This window comes from Micropterus dolomieu, linkage group LG13 (genome assembly GCF_021292245.1).
Source record: "Micropterus dolomieu isolate WLL.071019.BEF.003 ecotype Adirondacks linkage group LG13, ASM2129224v1, whole genome shotgun sequence".
Lineage (NCBI taxonomy): Eukaryota > Metazoa > Chordata > Actinopteri > Centrarchiformes > Centrarchidae > Micropterus > Micropterus dolomieu.
The window spans coordinates 23,773,931-23,792,314 of record NC_060162.1 but is presented as its reverse complement, the minus strand read 5'-3'; the positions used below and the strand labels follow the sequence as shown (position 1 = coordinate 23,792,314).

At 40.3% G+C, this 18,384-nt stretch overlaps 1 protein-coding gene across 4 annotated transcripts in view; it reads left to right on the top strand.

The window, feature by feature from the left end:
• Positions 1-18,384, top strand: part of whrna (whirlin a) — a 184,325-nt gene that overhangs the window by 92,196 nt on the left and 73,745 nt on the right. For all 4 annotated transcript variants that reach the window (XM_046067501.1, XM_046067502.1, XM_046067500.1 and 1 more), the window contains 2 exons: positions 6,436-6,654; positions 12,114-12,239. In XM_046067501.1, coding sequence (XP_045923457.1) covers positions 6,436-6,654; positions 12,114-12,239 — 345 coding nt within the window. The remainder of the gene's footprint in view (positions 1-6,435; positions 6,655-12,113; positions 12,240-18,384) is intronic.

Sequence of the window (18,384 nt, the reverse complement as noted above, 5' to 3'; positions counted from 1 at the left end):
CCCAATTGAGCATCTCTGGAGAGACCTGAAAATGGCTGTCCACCAACGTTTACCATCCAACCTGACAGAACTGGAGAGGATCTGCAAGGAGGAATGGCAGAGGATACCCAAATCCAGATGTGAAAAACTTGTTGCATCTTTCCCAAAACGACTCATGGCTGTATTAGATCAAAAGGGTGCTTCTACTAAATACTGAGCAAAGGGTCTGAATACTTATGACCATGTGATATTTCAGTTTTTCTTTTTTAATAAATTTGCAAAAATTTCTACATTTCTGTTTTTTTCTGTCAAGATGGGGTGCTGAGTGTACATTACTGAGAAATAAAATGAACTTTTTTGATTTTTGGAAAATGGCTGCAATGAAACAAAGAGTGAAAAATTTAAAGGGGTCTGAAAACTTTCCGTACCCACTGTAAGATGAACCCAAACTGTATACTTTGAATGGAATGTAGGTTAAGAAATTGTGCTTGTAGTAGTATTGTGGAAGTGGTTTCATGTGTGTGTGTGTGTTTGTCTCTGTGTGACTGTGTGCTGAGATGGCACGCTTTGATGAACTTTGATGAACTGTGCATTATGTGTATTCACAGCAACTTATCATATGTGTGCAATTAGCAGAAACAATTAGCGTTGAGTGCATTTCAACTCTGCAGCCAAATCATCTGTCATCACCAAAGAACAAATGCTTTTAACAGATGACTGGTGGACTACTTTCTTTTACTCTCATAAATCCTCCTGTCCAAGCCAAAACCTCATCTGAAACCTCATGAAAGCAGAGACTTTGTGCCTGTGTGTTGGACATGAGGTAGAGCAGTAGGAGTTTAACTCCATTTGGAGCCCAGTGTTTCTTCCCCTAGATTTGATGACTTTTATGACTCATTTAGTGAGTGTATTTGAAAAACAGAGCACAGCAACCAACCAATCTCAATTGTTTTTAATGAAAGAATAAAAAGAATGTTCTCAAATTGAAACTATATAACTTCACTCTTTGACTTTACAGGAGTTGTGCATTCTTGTTGTCTGGTGTAATTAAAGATGCAGTATCTTATTTGTTACTCTATGTATTTACTCATTTAAATCTCACTTAAATCTTTACTTTGATTAGAGGCAGTTTTAGATGCTATAATAAGTAAGCTGGATTTGGAGTTAGACTCAGGTATTTTGTTTACATGGCTTTTATCCTGGTCTTTATGCTGGCAAAAAGGATAGAATCAGAATCGGGTTTATTGCCAGGTACATTTTCACATACAAGGAATTTGCCTTGGTATGAATTGGTGCTTACAGTACACATAACATAAATAGTAATGTAAATATATAAAAAGTGAGGAGATCAGAAAACATTTACAAGTATAGAAAAATATAAAAAGATACAATACTACTATAATACAATGCTGACAAGTATGTGCAAAGTTGGCAACGTGAGCATAAAGCACAGTTGGGCGTTGTTGGATGTCAGTGTGGGGTCAGGAGAGTGTATGAGTGTGTGTGAGTGTGGGGAGGGGGGCATGAGAGTCACTGACAGTGGGGACCCGGGCCTTGTTGAGGAAGCCCACTGGCATCGGAAAGAAACTGTTCTTGTGGCGAGAGGTTTTAGTCCTGATAGACCGCAGCCTCCTGCCAGAGGTGAGAGTCTGAAACAGTTTGTGTCCAGGGTGGGAGGGGTCAGCTGCAATCTTTCCTGCACGCCTCAGAGTCCTGGAGGCGTACAGGTCCTGAAGAGAAGGAAGATTGCAGCCAATCACCTTCTCTGCAGAGCGAATGATACGCTGCAGCCTGGCCTTGTCCCTGGCAGTGGCACCAGCGTACCAGATGGTGATGGAGGAGGTGAGGATGGACTCAATGATGGTGGTGTAGAAGTGCACCATCATTATCTTTGGCAGGCTGAACTTCTTCAGCTGCCGCAGGAAGTACATCCTCTGCTGGGCCTTCTTGGTGAAGGAGGTGATGCTCAGTTCCCACTTGAGGTCCTGGTAGATGCTGGTGCCCAGGAAGTGGAAGGAGTCCACAGTGGTGACTGAGGAGTCACACAGGATGATGGGGGAGGGTGGGGCTGTGCTCTTTCTGAAGTCTGCGACCATCTCCACTATCTTCTGAGCGTTGAGCTCCAGACTGTTCTGGCTGCACCAGGTCACCAGATGGTCAATCTCCCACCTGTAGGCGGATTCATCCCCACCAGAGATGAGCCCAATGAGGGTGGTGTCATCCGCAAACTTCAGGAGCTTGACAGACTGGTGACTGGAGGTGCAACTGTTGGTGTACAGGGAGAAGAGAAGGGGGGAAAGAACGCAGCCCTTAGGGAAACCGGTGCTGATGGTCCTGGAGTCAGAGAGATGTTTTCCCAGCTTAACGTGCTGCTTCCTGTCCACCTGCAGGTGGAGTCAGGCACGTTCATCTGAGAGAGCTTGTCCTGAAGCAGGGCCGGTATGATGGTGTTGAAAACAGAGCTGAAGTCCACAAACAGGATCCTGGCGTAGGTTCCTGGGGAGTCCAGGTGCTGGAGGATGTAGTGAAGGGCCATGTTTACTGCATCATCTACAGACCTGTTGGCTTTGTAGGCAAACTGCAGGGGGTCCAGGAGTGGAGGTCTGTGATGGATTTCAGGTGGGACAACACATGGCGCTCAAAGGACTTCATAACCACAGATGTCAGGGTGACGGGTCTGTCGTTTAGTCCAGTGGTCCTTGGTTTCTTGGGGACAGGGATGATGGTGGAGACCTTGAAGCAGGCTGGCACATGGCATGTCTTCAGTGAGGTGTTAAAAATGTCTGTGAAAACCGGAGACAGCTGATTGGTGCAGTGCTTCAGGGTGGATGTGGAGACAGAATCCGGTCCAGCTGCTTTGCGAGGTTTCTGCCTCCTGAATAGTACATTGTCTTTCAAAGCGACAGTAAAACTGGTACACTCGTTGGCAAGGCGTGAGTAGTTCATGGATTGGGGGGATTTAGGTTTGTAGCTGTTGATCTGTCTGAAGCCTCTCCAGACAGAAGCAGAGTCATTATTTGAGAACTGGTGTTGTAATCCTCCATCCTGTTTAGCATCTCGCACCGCCTTGCTAAACTTGTACTTTGACTCCTTAAACCTGGCCCGGTCTCCACTCTCACACCTCTTCCTTTTCCAACCTCAGCTGTATGAGCTTAGTTGTGAACCAGTGTTTGTCATTGTTGTAACTCACCCTGGTCCATGTTGGAATGCAGCTGTCTTCACAGAAGCTGATGTAGGACGTCACGGCCTCTGTATACTCATCTAGACTGTTGGTAGCAGTCCTGAAAACATCCCAGTCAGTGCAGTCCAAGCACACCTGGAGGTTCTCTACAGCTTCATTGGTCCACTGCTTAGGGCTACCTTATAGGCTACCTTCATATCACTGATTTGAAGACCTTTATTTGATCATCCCCTTCCAACTAGGGCTGGGCGATATGGCCAAAAATGTTATCACAATAAAAACATTTCATATCATTCGATGTCGATAATTATCACGAAAAATGTCAAATCGTTATTTCTTTCAAGTTTAAAGGCTGATTTTTGCTCCTGACTGAAAATTGAAGAAATCAGATGGTTAATTATGTGGTTCAACTTTTCTTTATGGTCAGAATGGGACCAACACTTGATGCCAAACAGTGGATCACATAACAAATCTGAGGTAGAACATTCAAAACTATTATGATAAAAAACAATGTAACAAATATGATTAGTAAATCTTTAATAGAAAATATAAGTGCTAATTTGTTTGTGATTCAAATGAATTAAACCAAATATTTATTGACAATATATTGAACATTTATTATATTGATATTGAGGAAAATTATATTGCGATAATTATCATACTACTTTCAACACTCATACTGATATTCAAATAGTTGTGTAGTTGCTATACATACACATATACATATGAGCACCTATCAATTTTGTAGAGTTAGCTACTCCAATTGAAATAGAGTTTGCAGTACCATTGGGGCCATTTAATAGAGACTCTTTACATAACCAGGGTTTATGGTTTAATCCCTCATGTCTCATAAGTCATTTCTTACTCATTTTCCTGACAGCAGGTACCTTTTTACCTCCTAGAGTATATGACCATGCATTTCTAAGTGATGAAATTGGATGGCTTCTACAGCCGGGCTTTGTGCAGTCAGCTTTTGGGTATAAAATGGATTGCCCTGGACTCATGAGAGCCTATGTTTTTTTTTCTGCGGCATCATCTGAAAGCAGTTTACCTGCCTTTGAAATTTCCCATTATGCTCTGCTATATATTCCCTCTTTTGTTTTTAACAAGTGCTGTTTGTTCTGCTTGCAAGCAACGCCGACCTACATCAGCCCAGTGTCACAATCAGCACTTTCCTCCAGAGACCATGCATTAGGACCACTGTACCACGGATGCTTAGTCGATTGCCAGTGTTTCTTATTCACAGGATGGAGCCGCCTGTTAAACCTACTGCCCACCCTCCATCACCTCCATTCCCCTCCATCTTTCCTTTTCTCCTTGTGTGTCCCTAACTCCATGCACTCCTGATTCTCATTACATCTATACACTGCTCATTTTGCCTTCCTCCTCCATTTCATCTAAATACAGTTACATAACTCAGACCTGCTTGCACCGTGATAAAGCTTGTATTGAACTGTGTGTCTTAGAGAGAAACCAGTGTGCATGTAGCAACCAATTACCAAATAAAACACCCCAGTGATGTGAATTAAATGCCTATTTGATAATAACTAATCTCAACATAATTATTAGCCATTCCCAGTTCCATCACATTAGTCAGTTTTGCTATTATACATTAAATCAACATACTTTACTGGTTTGTACTAACAGAAAATCAAGTGTTGATTGAAATCAGTTTCCTTTTTTGCCGTGTTTAGCCCACAGACAGTGCAATCCTGATCCATTTCAGTTCCCAGGACCCCCCGGTGATGGCTCAGAGGCACATGACACATGTCATGGGCTGATGATGTGCATGGTTCAGATAGATAGTGTTTGACATCAACAGTGTCGAAATTTTGCCTCAATAATAAAATCAAAAAGACAGGCAATTTTCCCTTTTGACTTCACACTGTTTGTGGTTTTGTGTGCCTTTTTGTATGCAAATATTTTTAGTTTTATCCTCTCTGTCTGTGAGTAAAGGCTACTCCCACTGTAGCTGCTGCTGAACTTATCTGTTTTATAGTTTTATCTACACCTCTGCATTTATGCTGCCCATAAAGAGGGAAGGGAGTGATGACAGGTATTTTGGTGCAGTCAATGATCTTCAGCGCTGACAGGGCTTTGTTGCCTCAGAATTAAAGTTATTATTTCTCAGCACAAATCAGGATTGTGAAATTGATTCAGGTTGATCACAGTGATTAAAAGAGACAGCACTCTTAACAAGTAATAATTTGAGTTGTTGCTTGCAACATTTGTTAATAGGCATTTCAACAGAGGCATTTAGTAGTTCCTTACAATTGTTATATGAAGAAGACAGTCGAATGGAAGGTTTAACGTTATTTGTAGTCAGCGAAGAAGAGAATGAAGGGACACTGTTATTTGTAGCAGCATTTTTTGGATTCCTGAGGGATATAATCCAGATTGCGATTCAGACAAAAGAGCATGCAGATGACTATGACTATGACGTCAGATGTGCTTTGCACGATTATACAAAGGATGTTGAAGTTGACTTTTGGTTGCAGTTGGGTGGTGAAAAGAGAGCTCTAAACCTTTAAATGACCCAGCTGGTATTGGTTCTGTTGCTCATTTAGGTAACGACCAAAGGAATGTCATGGCTGATATAAGCAGCTGATTAATGATATTGATGATAGCTAAATATATGAAACCCTTTCATATAGAGACCTTTCCATTCTGTTCCTAACTCATGAAGTGAGCACATGGTCCTAATTTAAGTTATATCAGTTTTAAAATCAGCAGTGTTTGTGATAATTATCAGTCTGAAAGCAGGGGTCCTGTTTGTGGTGCAGAAGTTTGATCATTAAGACCTTCAAACCCATTGGGTCTGATTCCTGCAGACCACCGGGCACATGGGAATACATTGATCTACAGAGGGACTGCACACACAGCAAGCTATCAGAAGGCAATGAGGCACAGCCAACAGCAATTTTCAGTAGAAATGTTAGAGATGTTGGTTGTGTGCATTTGTGTGTATGTGGGGGTGTTTGGTCATTTAGGTTTTTTTGGGTGGTGGAGGACTGCAAAAATTGGTTTCTTCTCTGTAATCTTTAAATGTCTTCAAAATGTAGTGTTGTTTCTCGCTTTAATATTCACAGCTACAGCCTTATGTTTGTAGCCATGCATGTATTCATGTGGGTGTAATCTATGGTGTAATTAATGATTTGTGGGTTTATAGTTGAACTTGCACTCATGTATGTTCGAAGAAATAGACATTTTTGACGTGTTTATAATGTGGCCTGAATTCACTCCTCTCCTCTCCTCTCCTCTCATCTCCCCCTCAGGTGCTGAAGGGCAGTAAAAAGCTTTGTCTCTCTGTGCGTTCAGTCGGGCGGATTCCAGGTGGCTATGTCACCAACCATGTTTATACCTGGGTTGACCCTCAGGGTCGGAGTGTGTCCCCTCCTCCTGACCTGCCTGAGCATCGGAGCGCCACCCTGAGAAGAACTGACAGCCAGCGACGCAGCAACATGCAGCTTCTGCAGGAGGGAGACGAGAAGAAGGTGAGGCATTACGAGGAAAACAAAACAATATTAATATTCAAATATTAAATAACATGTCCCCAAAATTGTGTTGAATATTTTATAGGTGCCCAGGACATTAATTCATTCAAAACATTGGTTGTCCATGACATCCATTAGGCACTTTTAACAATTTCTGTTTACTAAAATATATTTACTAGTACAAACATCTACTTGCATTGATAATGTCTTACATTTCTAACTCTGAAGGTTAATGCTAAAAAATATAAAATCAAATATTCATGAAGTATGTAAAAAGGCTAGCTAAATTAAGCTTAGCTAAAGTAAGCACAAAATCTAAAAATGTTTGATTAATAAACAGATATGCTAAAAACTATATCCAACTTCCTCTAAACAGGCGTCATGCTGTGACCTTCACAGCTTTACGCATTATGACTGTTCTGTTTACATTCAACCTGGTTTAGTACCATTTTTTCAGTCTGCTATGGAAGATCAACAAGTCCTTTTAGCTGCGCTGTCTTTGGACACTGATCTTCACTCTATCGTATAACTACTCCCACTCTAACTCTGTAACTGCAGGAGAATCTTTTTGTTCATGACTTTTAAAGTTATATAAATGTGAATGGAAGGCAAAGGCCTCCCACAGCTTTTGCTTCAGTCATTGTGGGTTGACAAGGCCATGAATGAATCAGCTTGAACATGAACATTAACCATCCTAACGCCTGACTGGATAAACACACCAACACTGGGCTACCATCAGCCTTTGCCCTCTGACTTTTTAAAAACTTTTTAAAGTATCAAATTCTGAGACAACAAATAGGTCATGTGTTTGCAGAATCAAGCTTCAGTTATATTTACAATGCAATGTTTTAGTTTATACGGTCAGGTAATAATATCATCATCTGGTTCCAATGTTTGTGACTTGGTACCTTTATTGCAGTCTGGAAGAGTAAAAGTAAATTAGAATAGTAAGACTCATAATGGACAAAAGATGATGGACACTGTAAAAGAAATTTAAAACTTATAACTTAACTTAAAAACTTAAACAATAACAGTAATTGGACCTTCAGTCCCACAAAATTCCACTTTGTCACCACCTCATGACCAGCAGGGAAGGAGCTGTCAGAGCCGTTTAAAGAGATTTATTGCACTAAAACTTTTACTTTTTCAAAAGCTAAGAGCCACACATTAATCTTAACAGCTTTAGCTCCATTAAAACAGGCAGTAGTTAGTGCCATGCAGATAATGTTTAGAAAATATTAATCCAGTGTTTAGTTGATAGTTTAAAAAAACTTTGTCCATTTCTGGTATTTAGGCAATTTCAAAGATATGTAGCAAAACAGGTAAAGTTACGTGACTGATTTGTATCAGCATTTGATGGGCTGGAGGAGGGGAACTACTTGAAACTTTCACTCTCGTTGTCATTGAACATTTTCAACCTACTTTTTTATTGGAATTGCCTCCAGCTCTGTGATTTAGAGGTGATTAAAAAGCTGTGCTCTGCATTAGAGGCATTATGAAATGAGGATCATGCCATTTTGGCAATACAGGGATGCTCAGTTACGTTTGAATCATTTATCACAATTGATATTAAAGAAATACAAAGAATATTATATCGTTTTTAAACAGTACTTGGAATAGACCCACAAGGAACCGCGAGTTGCATGCAATTGTTGGCGGGCATGCACAACCCGATAAATGGCAAGACCGATAAATGGCAGGAGAGCGGAGCAGAGCAAAAAGGGTCAACAGTAAGACTCTGTTTAGCTGTAAATGTGCAGTGTAAGTTACATTGACTAGTGAATAGAGATACTGCATACCGCTGTTACCTACTGTCGCCGTGGTTACTGGTGTTGCTCATGGCTACTATGACATGACCAAAGGGACACTGTGATAAGTTCACTCATAATATTAACAATTTTATTCATGAATCCCTGCTGTGATTAAATGCACTTGTCTATCCCAAACAAAGGCTCTATGAATGCCACTCAGATTCCATTGCTTACAGAACAGGGATGCCAGACCGCTGGGACTCCCTTTAGAGAGAAAGAGCATATTGAAGTGACTCCATGAAAACTGCTAATACCACAGGACACTATGAGCTGCAATGTGCTGCTAATAAAAGAAGGATGAATCTAGTGATTAAAACTATTCTCCATGTCCTGCATAAATGTCACAGAGAACATGAATGCCTCAATATTCCCACTGAGCTAAGGTGGCTGGCTTACCTCCAATAAGCAGACAGGTGTTATTAAAAGAAAGGGTGCAGCGCCATATGCACTGAATGAAAGTAAGATTCCTGTGCCAGATGCCAAACCTACAGGAGGGGAGAAAAACGAGGGATGAAACTGACAATGTTTAATAGAGATCTCTGCATATGTGTCATCTTGTAGTTGCCAGGGTGCACCTGATTCCTCATTTAAATCTTGGCAGAGGCAGCTACATAAGGATCAAACCAAGTAATCAAGAGCCTCATTGTGAGGGAGGAAAATGTACAATTTAAAGTTTGGCACAGCTAAGCCTCCACTGAACTTCTCCCATTGGACAGTGTACACTTCACTGTCATCTATTTGCTTTCCAAATGTAAATACTGTGATATAGATGAGTTGAGTAAATCCTAGATTATTTATAAAATTAAGGATTTATTTGTACTTGTGATGTTAAGGTTGGGTAGGCCTGACCACCTGTTAATGTCATTAAGAAGTATCGTTCAGTGCTTCATTGCAGTTACAGTATGTGTATTCCTGCAGTTGAGAGAGGGTAAAATCTTAAGTTTAAGCTGCTTTAAAACTGAGGGAGGTAACGGAGAACTAGAAAGAGACGGCTAAACTGTTAAAGCATCTGAACTGAAAAATTTCCCCTCGCTTCAGGCCTCATCAGCATGTTTGCTCTGACATTAAAGGGTTAGTTTGGATTTTTTGAAGTGGAATTGTATGAGGTACTTATACATAGTTAGTGTATTACCCACAGTAGTTGGTGGTTGGCCCTCCCTCTCAGTATTACAACATTAGTCCAACATCGCTTCAGCCTGCTAGCCTATAGTATTGGTTGTTACTTTGTTGGGCAAAACATAGCAGGAGGTGACAACAATACACACTCAATGGTCAGCGCGATCCTCCCAGCCTAAAGAAGAACATCCAAGCCAGCCAAAACATTGTAAAATGTAACCTCTGCACTCATATTTTGGGATGAAATCTTTGCTGTTGAAACGTAGTTTGCTATAAAAGCGAAGAGAGAGGCATGTAGAGCCTGCCCCCTTGCTACACAGAGACAGAAGCTAGAAATCCAAGCTGAAGTCGCCTTTAGTTTTTTCTTGCCTCCAGCTATGTCACTGTCATGTCAAATCCAAATATACGTACTGGTGGAAGGAAGAACTACTTGTTGAACACTGCTTTCTCTGTCAATATAGCACTGAGGAATGTATTGCTTCATTGAACTGCATTGACCCAGACGCTCCAAACAAAAAGCAGATTATATCTGCCGCAATCTCTGTCAGTGGGTTAGAATAAAGCAGATTTATCAGACAAATGAATCATTTATCAAACCCTGTAGCCTCAGGAACACACCACAAATAGGCCCACATAAGTCTTTCAAAGGCTTTCATAAATCAAGGCAAGTGACAGCAGCTGGAAGGTTAAAGCAACATTATATAGTAATTTTATCTTATAATAACAGCTTCAAAATAATTTTGATGGTTCACTGACTTGTAATAGGGAGAATGGCGTCTCTGTCGTTGCTGTTCCAGGCCCCCACCTTGTATAGCACTATACATTGAAACCTATCACGAGAGCAGCGTAATGCTTTACGGTATTCTCGGTGAGAGACCAGACAAATATAAATATCAGCCTCATGAAACCAAAGGCTGGGCTTGGACTAGTGAGTAATATTAACTGGATTGTGATGTCTGGTGTTGTTGCACTTGCTTGATATTTGGCTGGATTAGCAAAGTTTTTTTCGACTCACTACTTTTTGATCATAAGTAATGTAATTATAACAAATGCACGTGGACAGCCGTCAGTATTTACAGTGGTAATAATGGTAACAGTGGTATAAGTGCAATTGCAAAATATATTTACATAGTGTTGCTTTAATATACAGTTTATATGTATATATCTATAGTATAGCATATATAATGTTTTAAGACGGAATATGAAAGTGTGTTTTGAAAGATTTAGCAGCTTTCATGTTGACATGAAGACACTGTTCCACCTAACAAATGATGCCAAGAAAAGACAATACACCAATCCGCCATAACATTATGACCACGGACAGGTAAAGTGAATAAGGTAAAGTGAATTATCTCGTTACCATGGCACCTGTCAGTGGGGGGGATATATTAGGAAATAAGTAAACATTGTGTCCTTAAAGTTGATGTGAAAAATTAGCAAGTGTAAGGATTTGAGCGACTTTGAGATTGATGCTGGTTCTGATAGAAAGGTTTCAGAACACAGTGCCTCACAGTTTGTTGCGTATGGGGCTGCGTAGCCCCAGACCAGTCAGGTGCCAATGATGACACCTAGTCACTGCCAAAAGCGCCTACAAAGGGCATGTGAGCATCAGAACTGAACCAAGGAGCAATGGAAGGAGGTGGCCTGGTCTGATGAGTCACGTTTTCTTTTACATCACATGGTTGGCTGGGTGCTTCTCTTACCTGGGGAACAAATGGAACCAGGATGCATGTTGGGAAGAAGGCAAGCCGGCGGAGCCAGTGTGATGCTTTGGGGAGTGTTCTGCTGCAAAAACTGACTGATTCCAACAATACACCTGCTGTATATGGCAGCCTGAGACAGTTTTTTATTTATTTAAAATGTATACAGTATGTTGTCTACCTGTCTCCAAATAATTTATTCTAATAATAAAAATCCACACACCAGGAAGACTGAAGTGACTGACTAAATACAGTACAGAAATAATACCATTAGACATTTTTATAAATGCAGAAACTGGAGTCATTTTGGCACAGTCGTGTATATCCTGCAGGTATCATTAGCTCCCTGCAGCAGCACGTTTAATTGGGTGCTGTAGCAGAGATACCTTGTAGTCGTTATTTCCGTTTGGTGGATTATTTGAATTTAAAAAGCATAGGGTATTGTCCACTCTGCTTATCAGGGGTAGTGACGCGGATGATCCTTGTAAACAAACTGATTGACCAATTCAAACGGTCATTTCTCCAATAAGAACAGATTGTTCTCATTAATAGCTCTGAGTCACCACATCTAAGTAGCACCTGAAACTCTTTATTTTCTGCTGGAAAATCCAGAGCGGAGCTGTCATTTATTCTGTCTATTGTGTTTCACATCTCCATTTCAGTGTGAACAGCCCGACACCACAGCAAATCTGGCAACCTGTCAAGAAACACAATTGAGACTGAAAAATGTAATTTCAAAACGGTGATATATATAAGTGTCTGGTTCACACAATTATTTGATATTTAACCATGCTTTGCCTTTGTTATCTGTTTCTGTGTCTGTCTTTAACAGGTCAACTTGGTTTTAGATGACGGCCGGTCTCTGGGTCTGATGATCCGGGGGGGAGCAGAATATGCTTTGGGTATTTACATCACTGGAGTGGACCAGGGGTCAGCAGCAGAGTGTGGAGGACTGAAGGTATCACTTCATTCTATCTTTGACTTGCTGTCACAGGCACACACACACACACACACACACAGGCTCACTTTGAACATATGAAAGCTGTGCTATTTTAGACAATAATTTAGTTATTGCCATACTCTTCGTTGTTGTTCTACAGGGGAATGCACACAACTCTCTCTCATATAGTTGGCTGTTATTCTTTTCAGAACTATACTCCTCACACAGTTTTAGTGCCTAATCCAAGTGTAGTGGGACCACATCATGATGTTGAGCAGGCATCATGATTGTAACCCCAAGAGTGAGTTCAGCACATGATGAATGGGGGCAAAAACAAAAGTGTTGTGTTTATAATTGTGTTCACTTTAAAAATGCAGCACAGTAAGGATACAGCCATATCAGAAAGGAAACAAGCAGGTCTACCGATGCGCAAACAACCAATGTTGATGACTCGTTCAAATAAGACCCCCTCAGTTTGTCACTGTTAGCAGAGACTCCAGTCTGCAGTGTAGTTAATACCCTTTACTGATAAACCAGAGAATTATAGTTACATTAGGCTTCAAGATAAACTAAAGTTTTTGTTTCATGGCTCAACTGCCGCACGTCACTCTCTCTTTCTCTGGGGGAGTATGTTTAAACATTGTGGAATATTTAAACGCACTCCACCAGAAAACTAAAAACTTCCAGACCTCCACATTTTAGAGGACTCTCTAGTTACCAGAATTATTTTATAATCAGAGCTACGACCAAATCACATATCCTTACATATAGATGTCATATACGTGTAATGTACTATTCAACTTATGTACTGGATTGCCTCTCTACATGGGGTCTCTCTGACAGGAAGATCGATACCCTGATGTCTTTACTTACTGTGGGACACTTGGAAGAACTTCCTCTGAAACACCTGAAGTCTACATGGCAAGGAATTTAATAATGGACTAATACATACGATAATAAATGGATAAAAATGATAGTAAATCCTTTTTCCCACCACAAACATTTGTGTAGAACACATATAGCCTATATTTCAATAAGAAATGGGAAACACAACGACCCCTCGGCACCCCTTATTCCATCGTCCATCAACACATCTGACTTATAGTTGCTTGTTATAAACTGCAGGACTGAAACTGGGTACACACTGATCTTTTCGTGTACAGGTAGTATTCCTTAGAGTGCACAGTTTTGGTTGGTTTGCTTAAATATGTGTTTGTCACGGTGACATGGTAACAGAAGGAGAATGAGGATGGACGTCTCCTCCCCTGAGCCCTTCATCTCATGCCTGTTAATGATCAGTTTGTCAACCAGCCAATTACACAGACACCTATTAGAGGGCCCACACACTCAGCATAGCATCTTGATGTAGAGTGCTGTTAGCAACTACAAAGGCTTCTTATTAAAAAGAGTGAAAATGAAAGACAGGAGGTAGAAAAGGCTTTAATATTGTGTATTGTGCTTAATGTTTCTGCTCCCCACCCTCAGGTTCAGGATTTCGTATATATGAACAGCTTCATGCATCATGGTATTTAGAATTCTGAGCTGAGCTGGCCATTAAAATGGGTCAGGAACATACCTGCTGAATATATCATATCACCATGGAGATATTTCTATAACCATCCCTGTTGACATCAGCAACAAAGTTGCTGGTGTATCATATATATGTATTTATATATACACATACATACATACATACGTATATATTTAAAGTCTGTAATTCATGTTAATGGACTCAAACACCAGGCCCTCCGCTGCTGGGGCATTGGTATGAAAAGCCCTCATTTAAACAAAGCATGTGAAAATGGACAACACAAAAATGTGACTTATTTGTTCTGCAGTTTATGAAATAGTGCACTATTTACTATCTACTTAACCCCCAAGGAATCATATTTCTTTTTGTTTCTCCAATATATGCAGACAAACTGAGATGTTTGTAGCCTCTGTATGTTTGTTGTTGGCAGCCTATCAAACTGTTGATTCCCACTTTGGCGTTATCTGTCTGGTGCGCATGTGGTGATTTGTTGTGTGTTGTTATTTTATATCCAATCTGTAAATAATAAATAGTTGGGTGTAAGTATGTAGAGTTGGACAAACTGAGTCTGCATAATGTTTTGTGTAACATGTCTTTAAAATAAACTAAAGAAGACCTAAGGGAATACAATGAAGTTTCAGTTGTTGGCCTTGTTACTGTAATAATTAATGGGGAATATGGAGAGCAGAAACAGTTGTTTACCCAGCTGTATTATAAAATCAAAACAGCAAATGTCAACACTGTTAACATTTGGATGATGAGCCTCCTGCCGTCTCCGGAGACCAGGGTTCACCGTTCAGAAGGGAGGCCAGCTGCACTGCTCTCAGAGTCGACACTCTCCTAAAAGAAAATGTGATTGTGTGTAACAGGTTGATCAGTAGGCGTTTGGTCATCTTAAAGTGTACATGTGTACAAACGGATCTAAACATTCACTGGTTCCAGTTACTCAGATATGAGGACTTCTTTTCTCTCTTTTTATATCACTTTGATTTCAATTTCTTTGGACATTCGGTCAGCCAAAACCAGCAACTTTAAAATGTCACCTGTGAAATTGAGATGGGCATTTTTGTTTTCTGACATTTTTCATAGACTACACCATTAATCAGTTAATTAATCCGTAATGAAAACAGTGAGAAGTTGTAGCTTTAACTGCAAGGCCCATCTGTGGAAACTACATCTCTGGTTGACTTTCCACTTAATACGAATATGTTCTCCCTAGTGTAATTGTGTTTCGAAGTATAGTGCCTGAACACATCCTGAACTTTTCTAACTGAGCTTGATGAGTGGGAGGACTGGCTATGTCAGATTCTGTAGACTGTACAGTCATGTAGCTGTATGTGCATGACGATGTAAGCTGCTGTTAACCATGTCTTTTATTCCAAAGCGTGGCCTTTTACATTTAGACATCACATCTAACATTTATGCAACACCATATGCCAGTTTGTGCAACAACAATGGAAGCGGCAGACAGGTATTACTTTCTCCAGCATTACCCTCACTTAGCTTTATCAGTATGCGTTAAAGTGATCATCTCTGTAAATCTCTGGGTAGTATTCAAAAGTTTTATGGGGCCAGTTAAGGAGCACATAAAATCACACCTTGCTGTTCTTTGTCTTTATTCTGGTGGCACTGTGGTGTTCCTGTAATGTTGTCTCTCTGGTATCCCCTGCAGAGTAAAATCCTGTTTATTGATAAAGTCAGACATATGCGCTCTCCTTGGGACTAAAGTGCCTTTGCCGTTTGGAAGATAACTGTATGGATTATTGCCTTACATGGCTTCATGTTTCTCTGTGGTAAACAAGTAGTAAACACAAGTAACACTGGGCTGGTTATGGTGATCCTGATGTGTGTGTGTGTGTGTTTTATGCATATTCTGCTGACTCTTTTCAGCTTCGACTGCTGCAGCAGCACCTGTGACTGGCAGATAAATCTTTTCCCCATTATCTGGAGAGACTCTGAACAGGAGGCTCAGACTGACAGTCATATCATATGAGGAAAAATGTGATAGTCCCACTGTTGAGTAGCTACAAAAGAAAGTACTATAGAGCAAAATCACAAGTTACTACATGAATATTTTAAAGTGAGAAATTACATACCAGAATGTTGTAAGTGGTAAGTCATTGTAAGTTTCTACACTTTACCAGATAGAGATATGAAAGGAATATTATGTAAGGCTTAAAATGATAAACTGTGAACTAGTGTTCCAATTTTTCAATATCCAGTAGGCATACTTGGCATTTCTATACTGTGTTCATGAACAATATTACCGATTACATTATTCAGTGACGGGGGGAGTCACTTTGCCCTTTTTTAGTCTGTAGGCCTTCCCGACCCTGGTAGTATTTCTACATGATTTGTCTTTGTTATCTTGTTTTGAGTGTTTCCTCTCATCATGTTATCTTCATGGCCAACCCTTTGTCACATTTGAGACTCAGCTAAACATATTTTGGGACCCCTCTGATCTCTGACTGGGAATAAAAGTCTTAAGAATCAGCAACAAGTCCTTATATCTTTGTTTTCATGAGAGTTTTGATTAATTCCACTACAGTACCAGGACCAGGACAGGGGTCAGTACATGTGATCTATTCACCTTTATCATAAAGCACCTGTTCCTACTCCTATACCTGTTGTCAGTCAACTTTTTTTTCTATAGACAAAAAGTGCCACTCAGCTGACTCAGAACCTTTAAGTGCCCTTAATGTGATAACTCACTGGGATCCCATGTGCATCCTAAATAGTGTCACAAACATCCTCAAGGCACAGACTCGTACAAGCCGCCTCTGACTGTCAGTGCTCAGCAGGAGAAGACGCTTCCTCATAACTGTCCACGACGCTGGTCTGCACGCTTCAGCTCCTCACCCTGCAGCAGACTGTCCATACACTGTTTTTCATCTGGCGAGTATGACTGTGATGGATGGCTTATATCGCTCCCAGGGTTCTCTAATCATCACACCGCCAAGATGTCACTTTTTTTGCCCTTCAGTCTTAGAGAAAATGAAAGCTCGGCTGTGTAAATGTTACCGCGTCATGTTGCTCTCCTGCCACCGCCTCCTCTCTTGACGGGAAGCCTCGTAAAAACCTTTGTTGTAAAATTTGGTGTAGCATTTTTGTGGCTATGCAATGAGAAGGGACGTTGATAAAAACAACTGCAAAAAGTTTGGATGACTCCAGTACAGACTTTGTATAGTTACTGAACTCCCCCCGTATGCACCTCCACCAACTGCCTGCAATTTAAAGCAGGAGAAAGGTCAGCCCTGCCCAGTGCCCTTCTGTTGACATCTGCCTGATTCAGTTTAATTTAATTAAAGCCGAGGGAAAAAGGTCATGTCTCTGTGATGTCAGCAGATGAAGGTAACTAAGGAGAACACTGGAAACTATTCAAATTCTGTAAAGATGTATTTATCTCCTTTTTCCTATCATTGTTGTTTCAGTATGTGTTTGGTTAGCTCATAATTAAGGACATCTAGCTGAAGTCGGCAAGTTAGGATAATGTATTCAGCCTCACTGCCTTTTACTCAAATCCAAACACACACACATAAACTGTGTATATACATGGAGCATGTCTAACTGAACAAAGAATGTGCCAAACACGTAGATGGATTAAGGCCAAGTATTTTCAATTTGCACAGAGGTGATTTTCCATCCTCACTGATGATGGAGCAATCCTGCTGAAAGAGCACAAAACAAATCAGGACACAAAAGGCACTTGGCAAGCAACGAGGTTTAGGTATGTGAGTTTGTTTTTCTCTCTAACCAGAAGATGTACTGTAGCTTAAACAATCATGTTTAAACCACCCAATGAAGAAGTGTTATTGCAACATAATGAATTTGTACAGTGTTTTAGTTGCTGACAGCATCATTGCTTGACCTTAAAATCACATCTTCACTGATTGTCTGAATTTTTGTAACAGCAGTCGGGACCCTGAAATTAAATTGAAATCTCATGTCTTCTTAAAAAAACTCAGATTTTTGAATTCAAATTTAAAACAAAGAAGGCAAATAGCTTCTCAGGGTTTTATTTTAGGTTGTATCTGTTTTTATTACATTTTGTCTTTTGGCCATATTATGCATACATCCAGTGCCTCCATTACTTCATTGACAGATGAACTCAAATACAATATACCTATGATAAAAAAAATCAGAAACACAACCAAGCCATTGTTGTTAAAGCCATTATGATATTAAGTGTGTAATGCCGCAACAGACAAACAACCAACAAACCCCATCTACAGTGGGTACGGAAAGTATTCAGACCCCTTTAAATTTTTCACTCTTTGTTTCATTGCAGCCATTTTCCAAAAATCAAAAAAGTTCATTTTATTTCTCAGTAATGTACACTCAGCACCCCATCTTGACAGAAAAAAACAGAAATGTAGAAATTTTTGCTAATTTATTAAAAAAGAAAAACTGAAATATCACATGGTCATAAGTATTCAGACCCTTTGCCGTGACACTCATATTTAACTCAGGTGCTGTCTATTTCTTCTGATCATCCTTGAGATGGTTCTACACCTTCATTTGAGTCCAGCTGTGTTTGATTATACTGATTGGACTTGATTAGGAAAGCCACACACCTGTCTATATAAGACCTTACAGCTCACAGTGCATGTCAGAGCAAATGAGAATCATGAG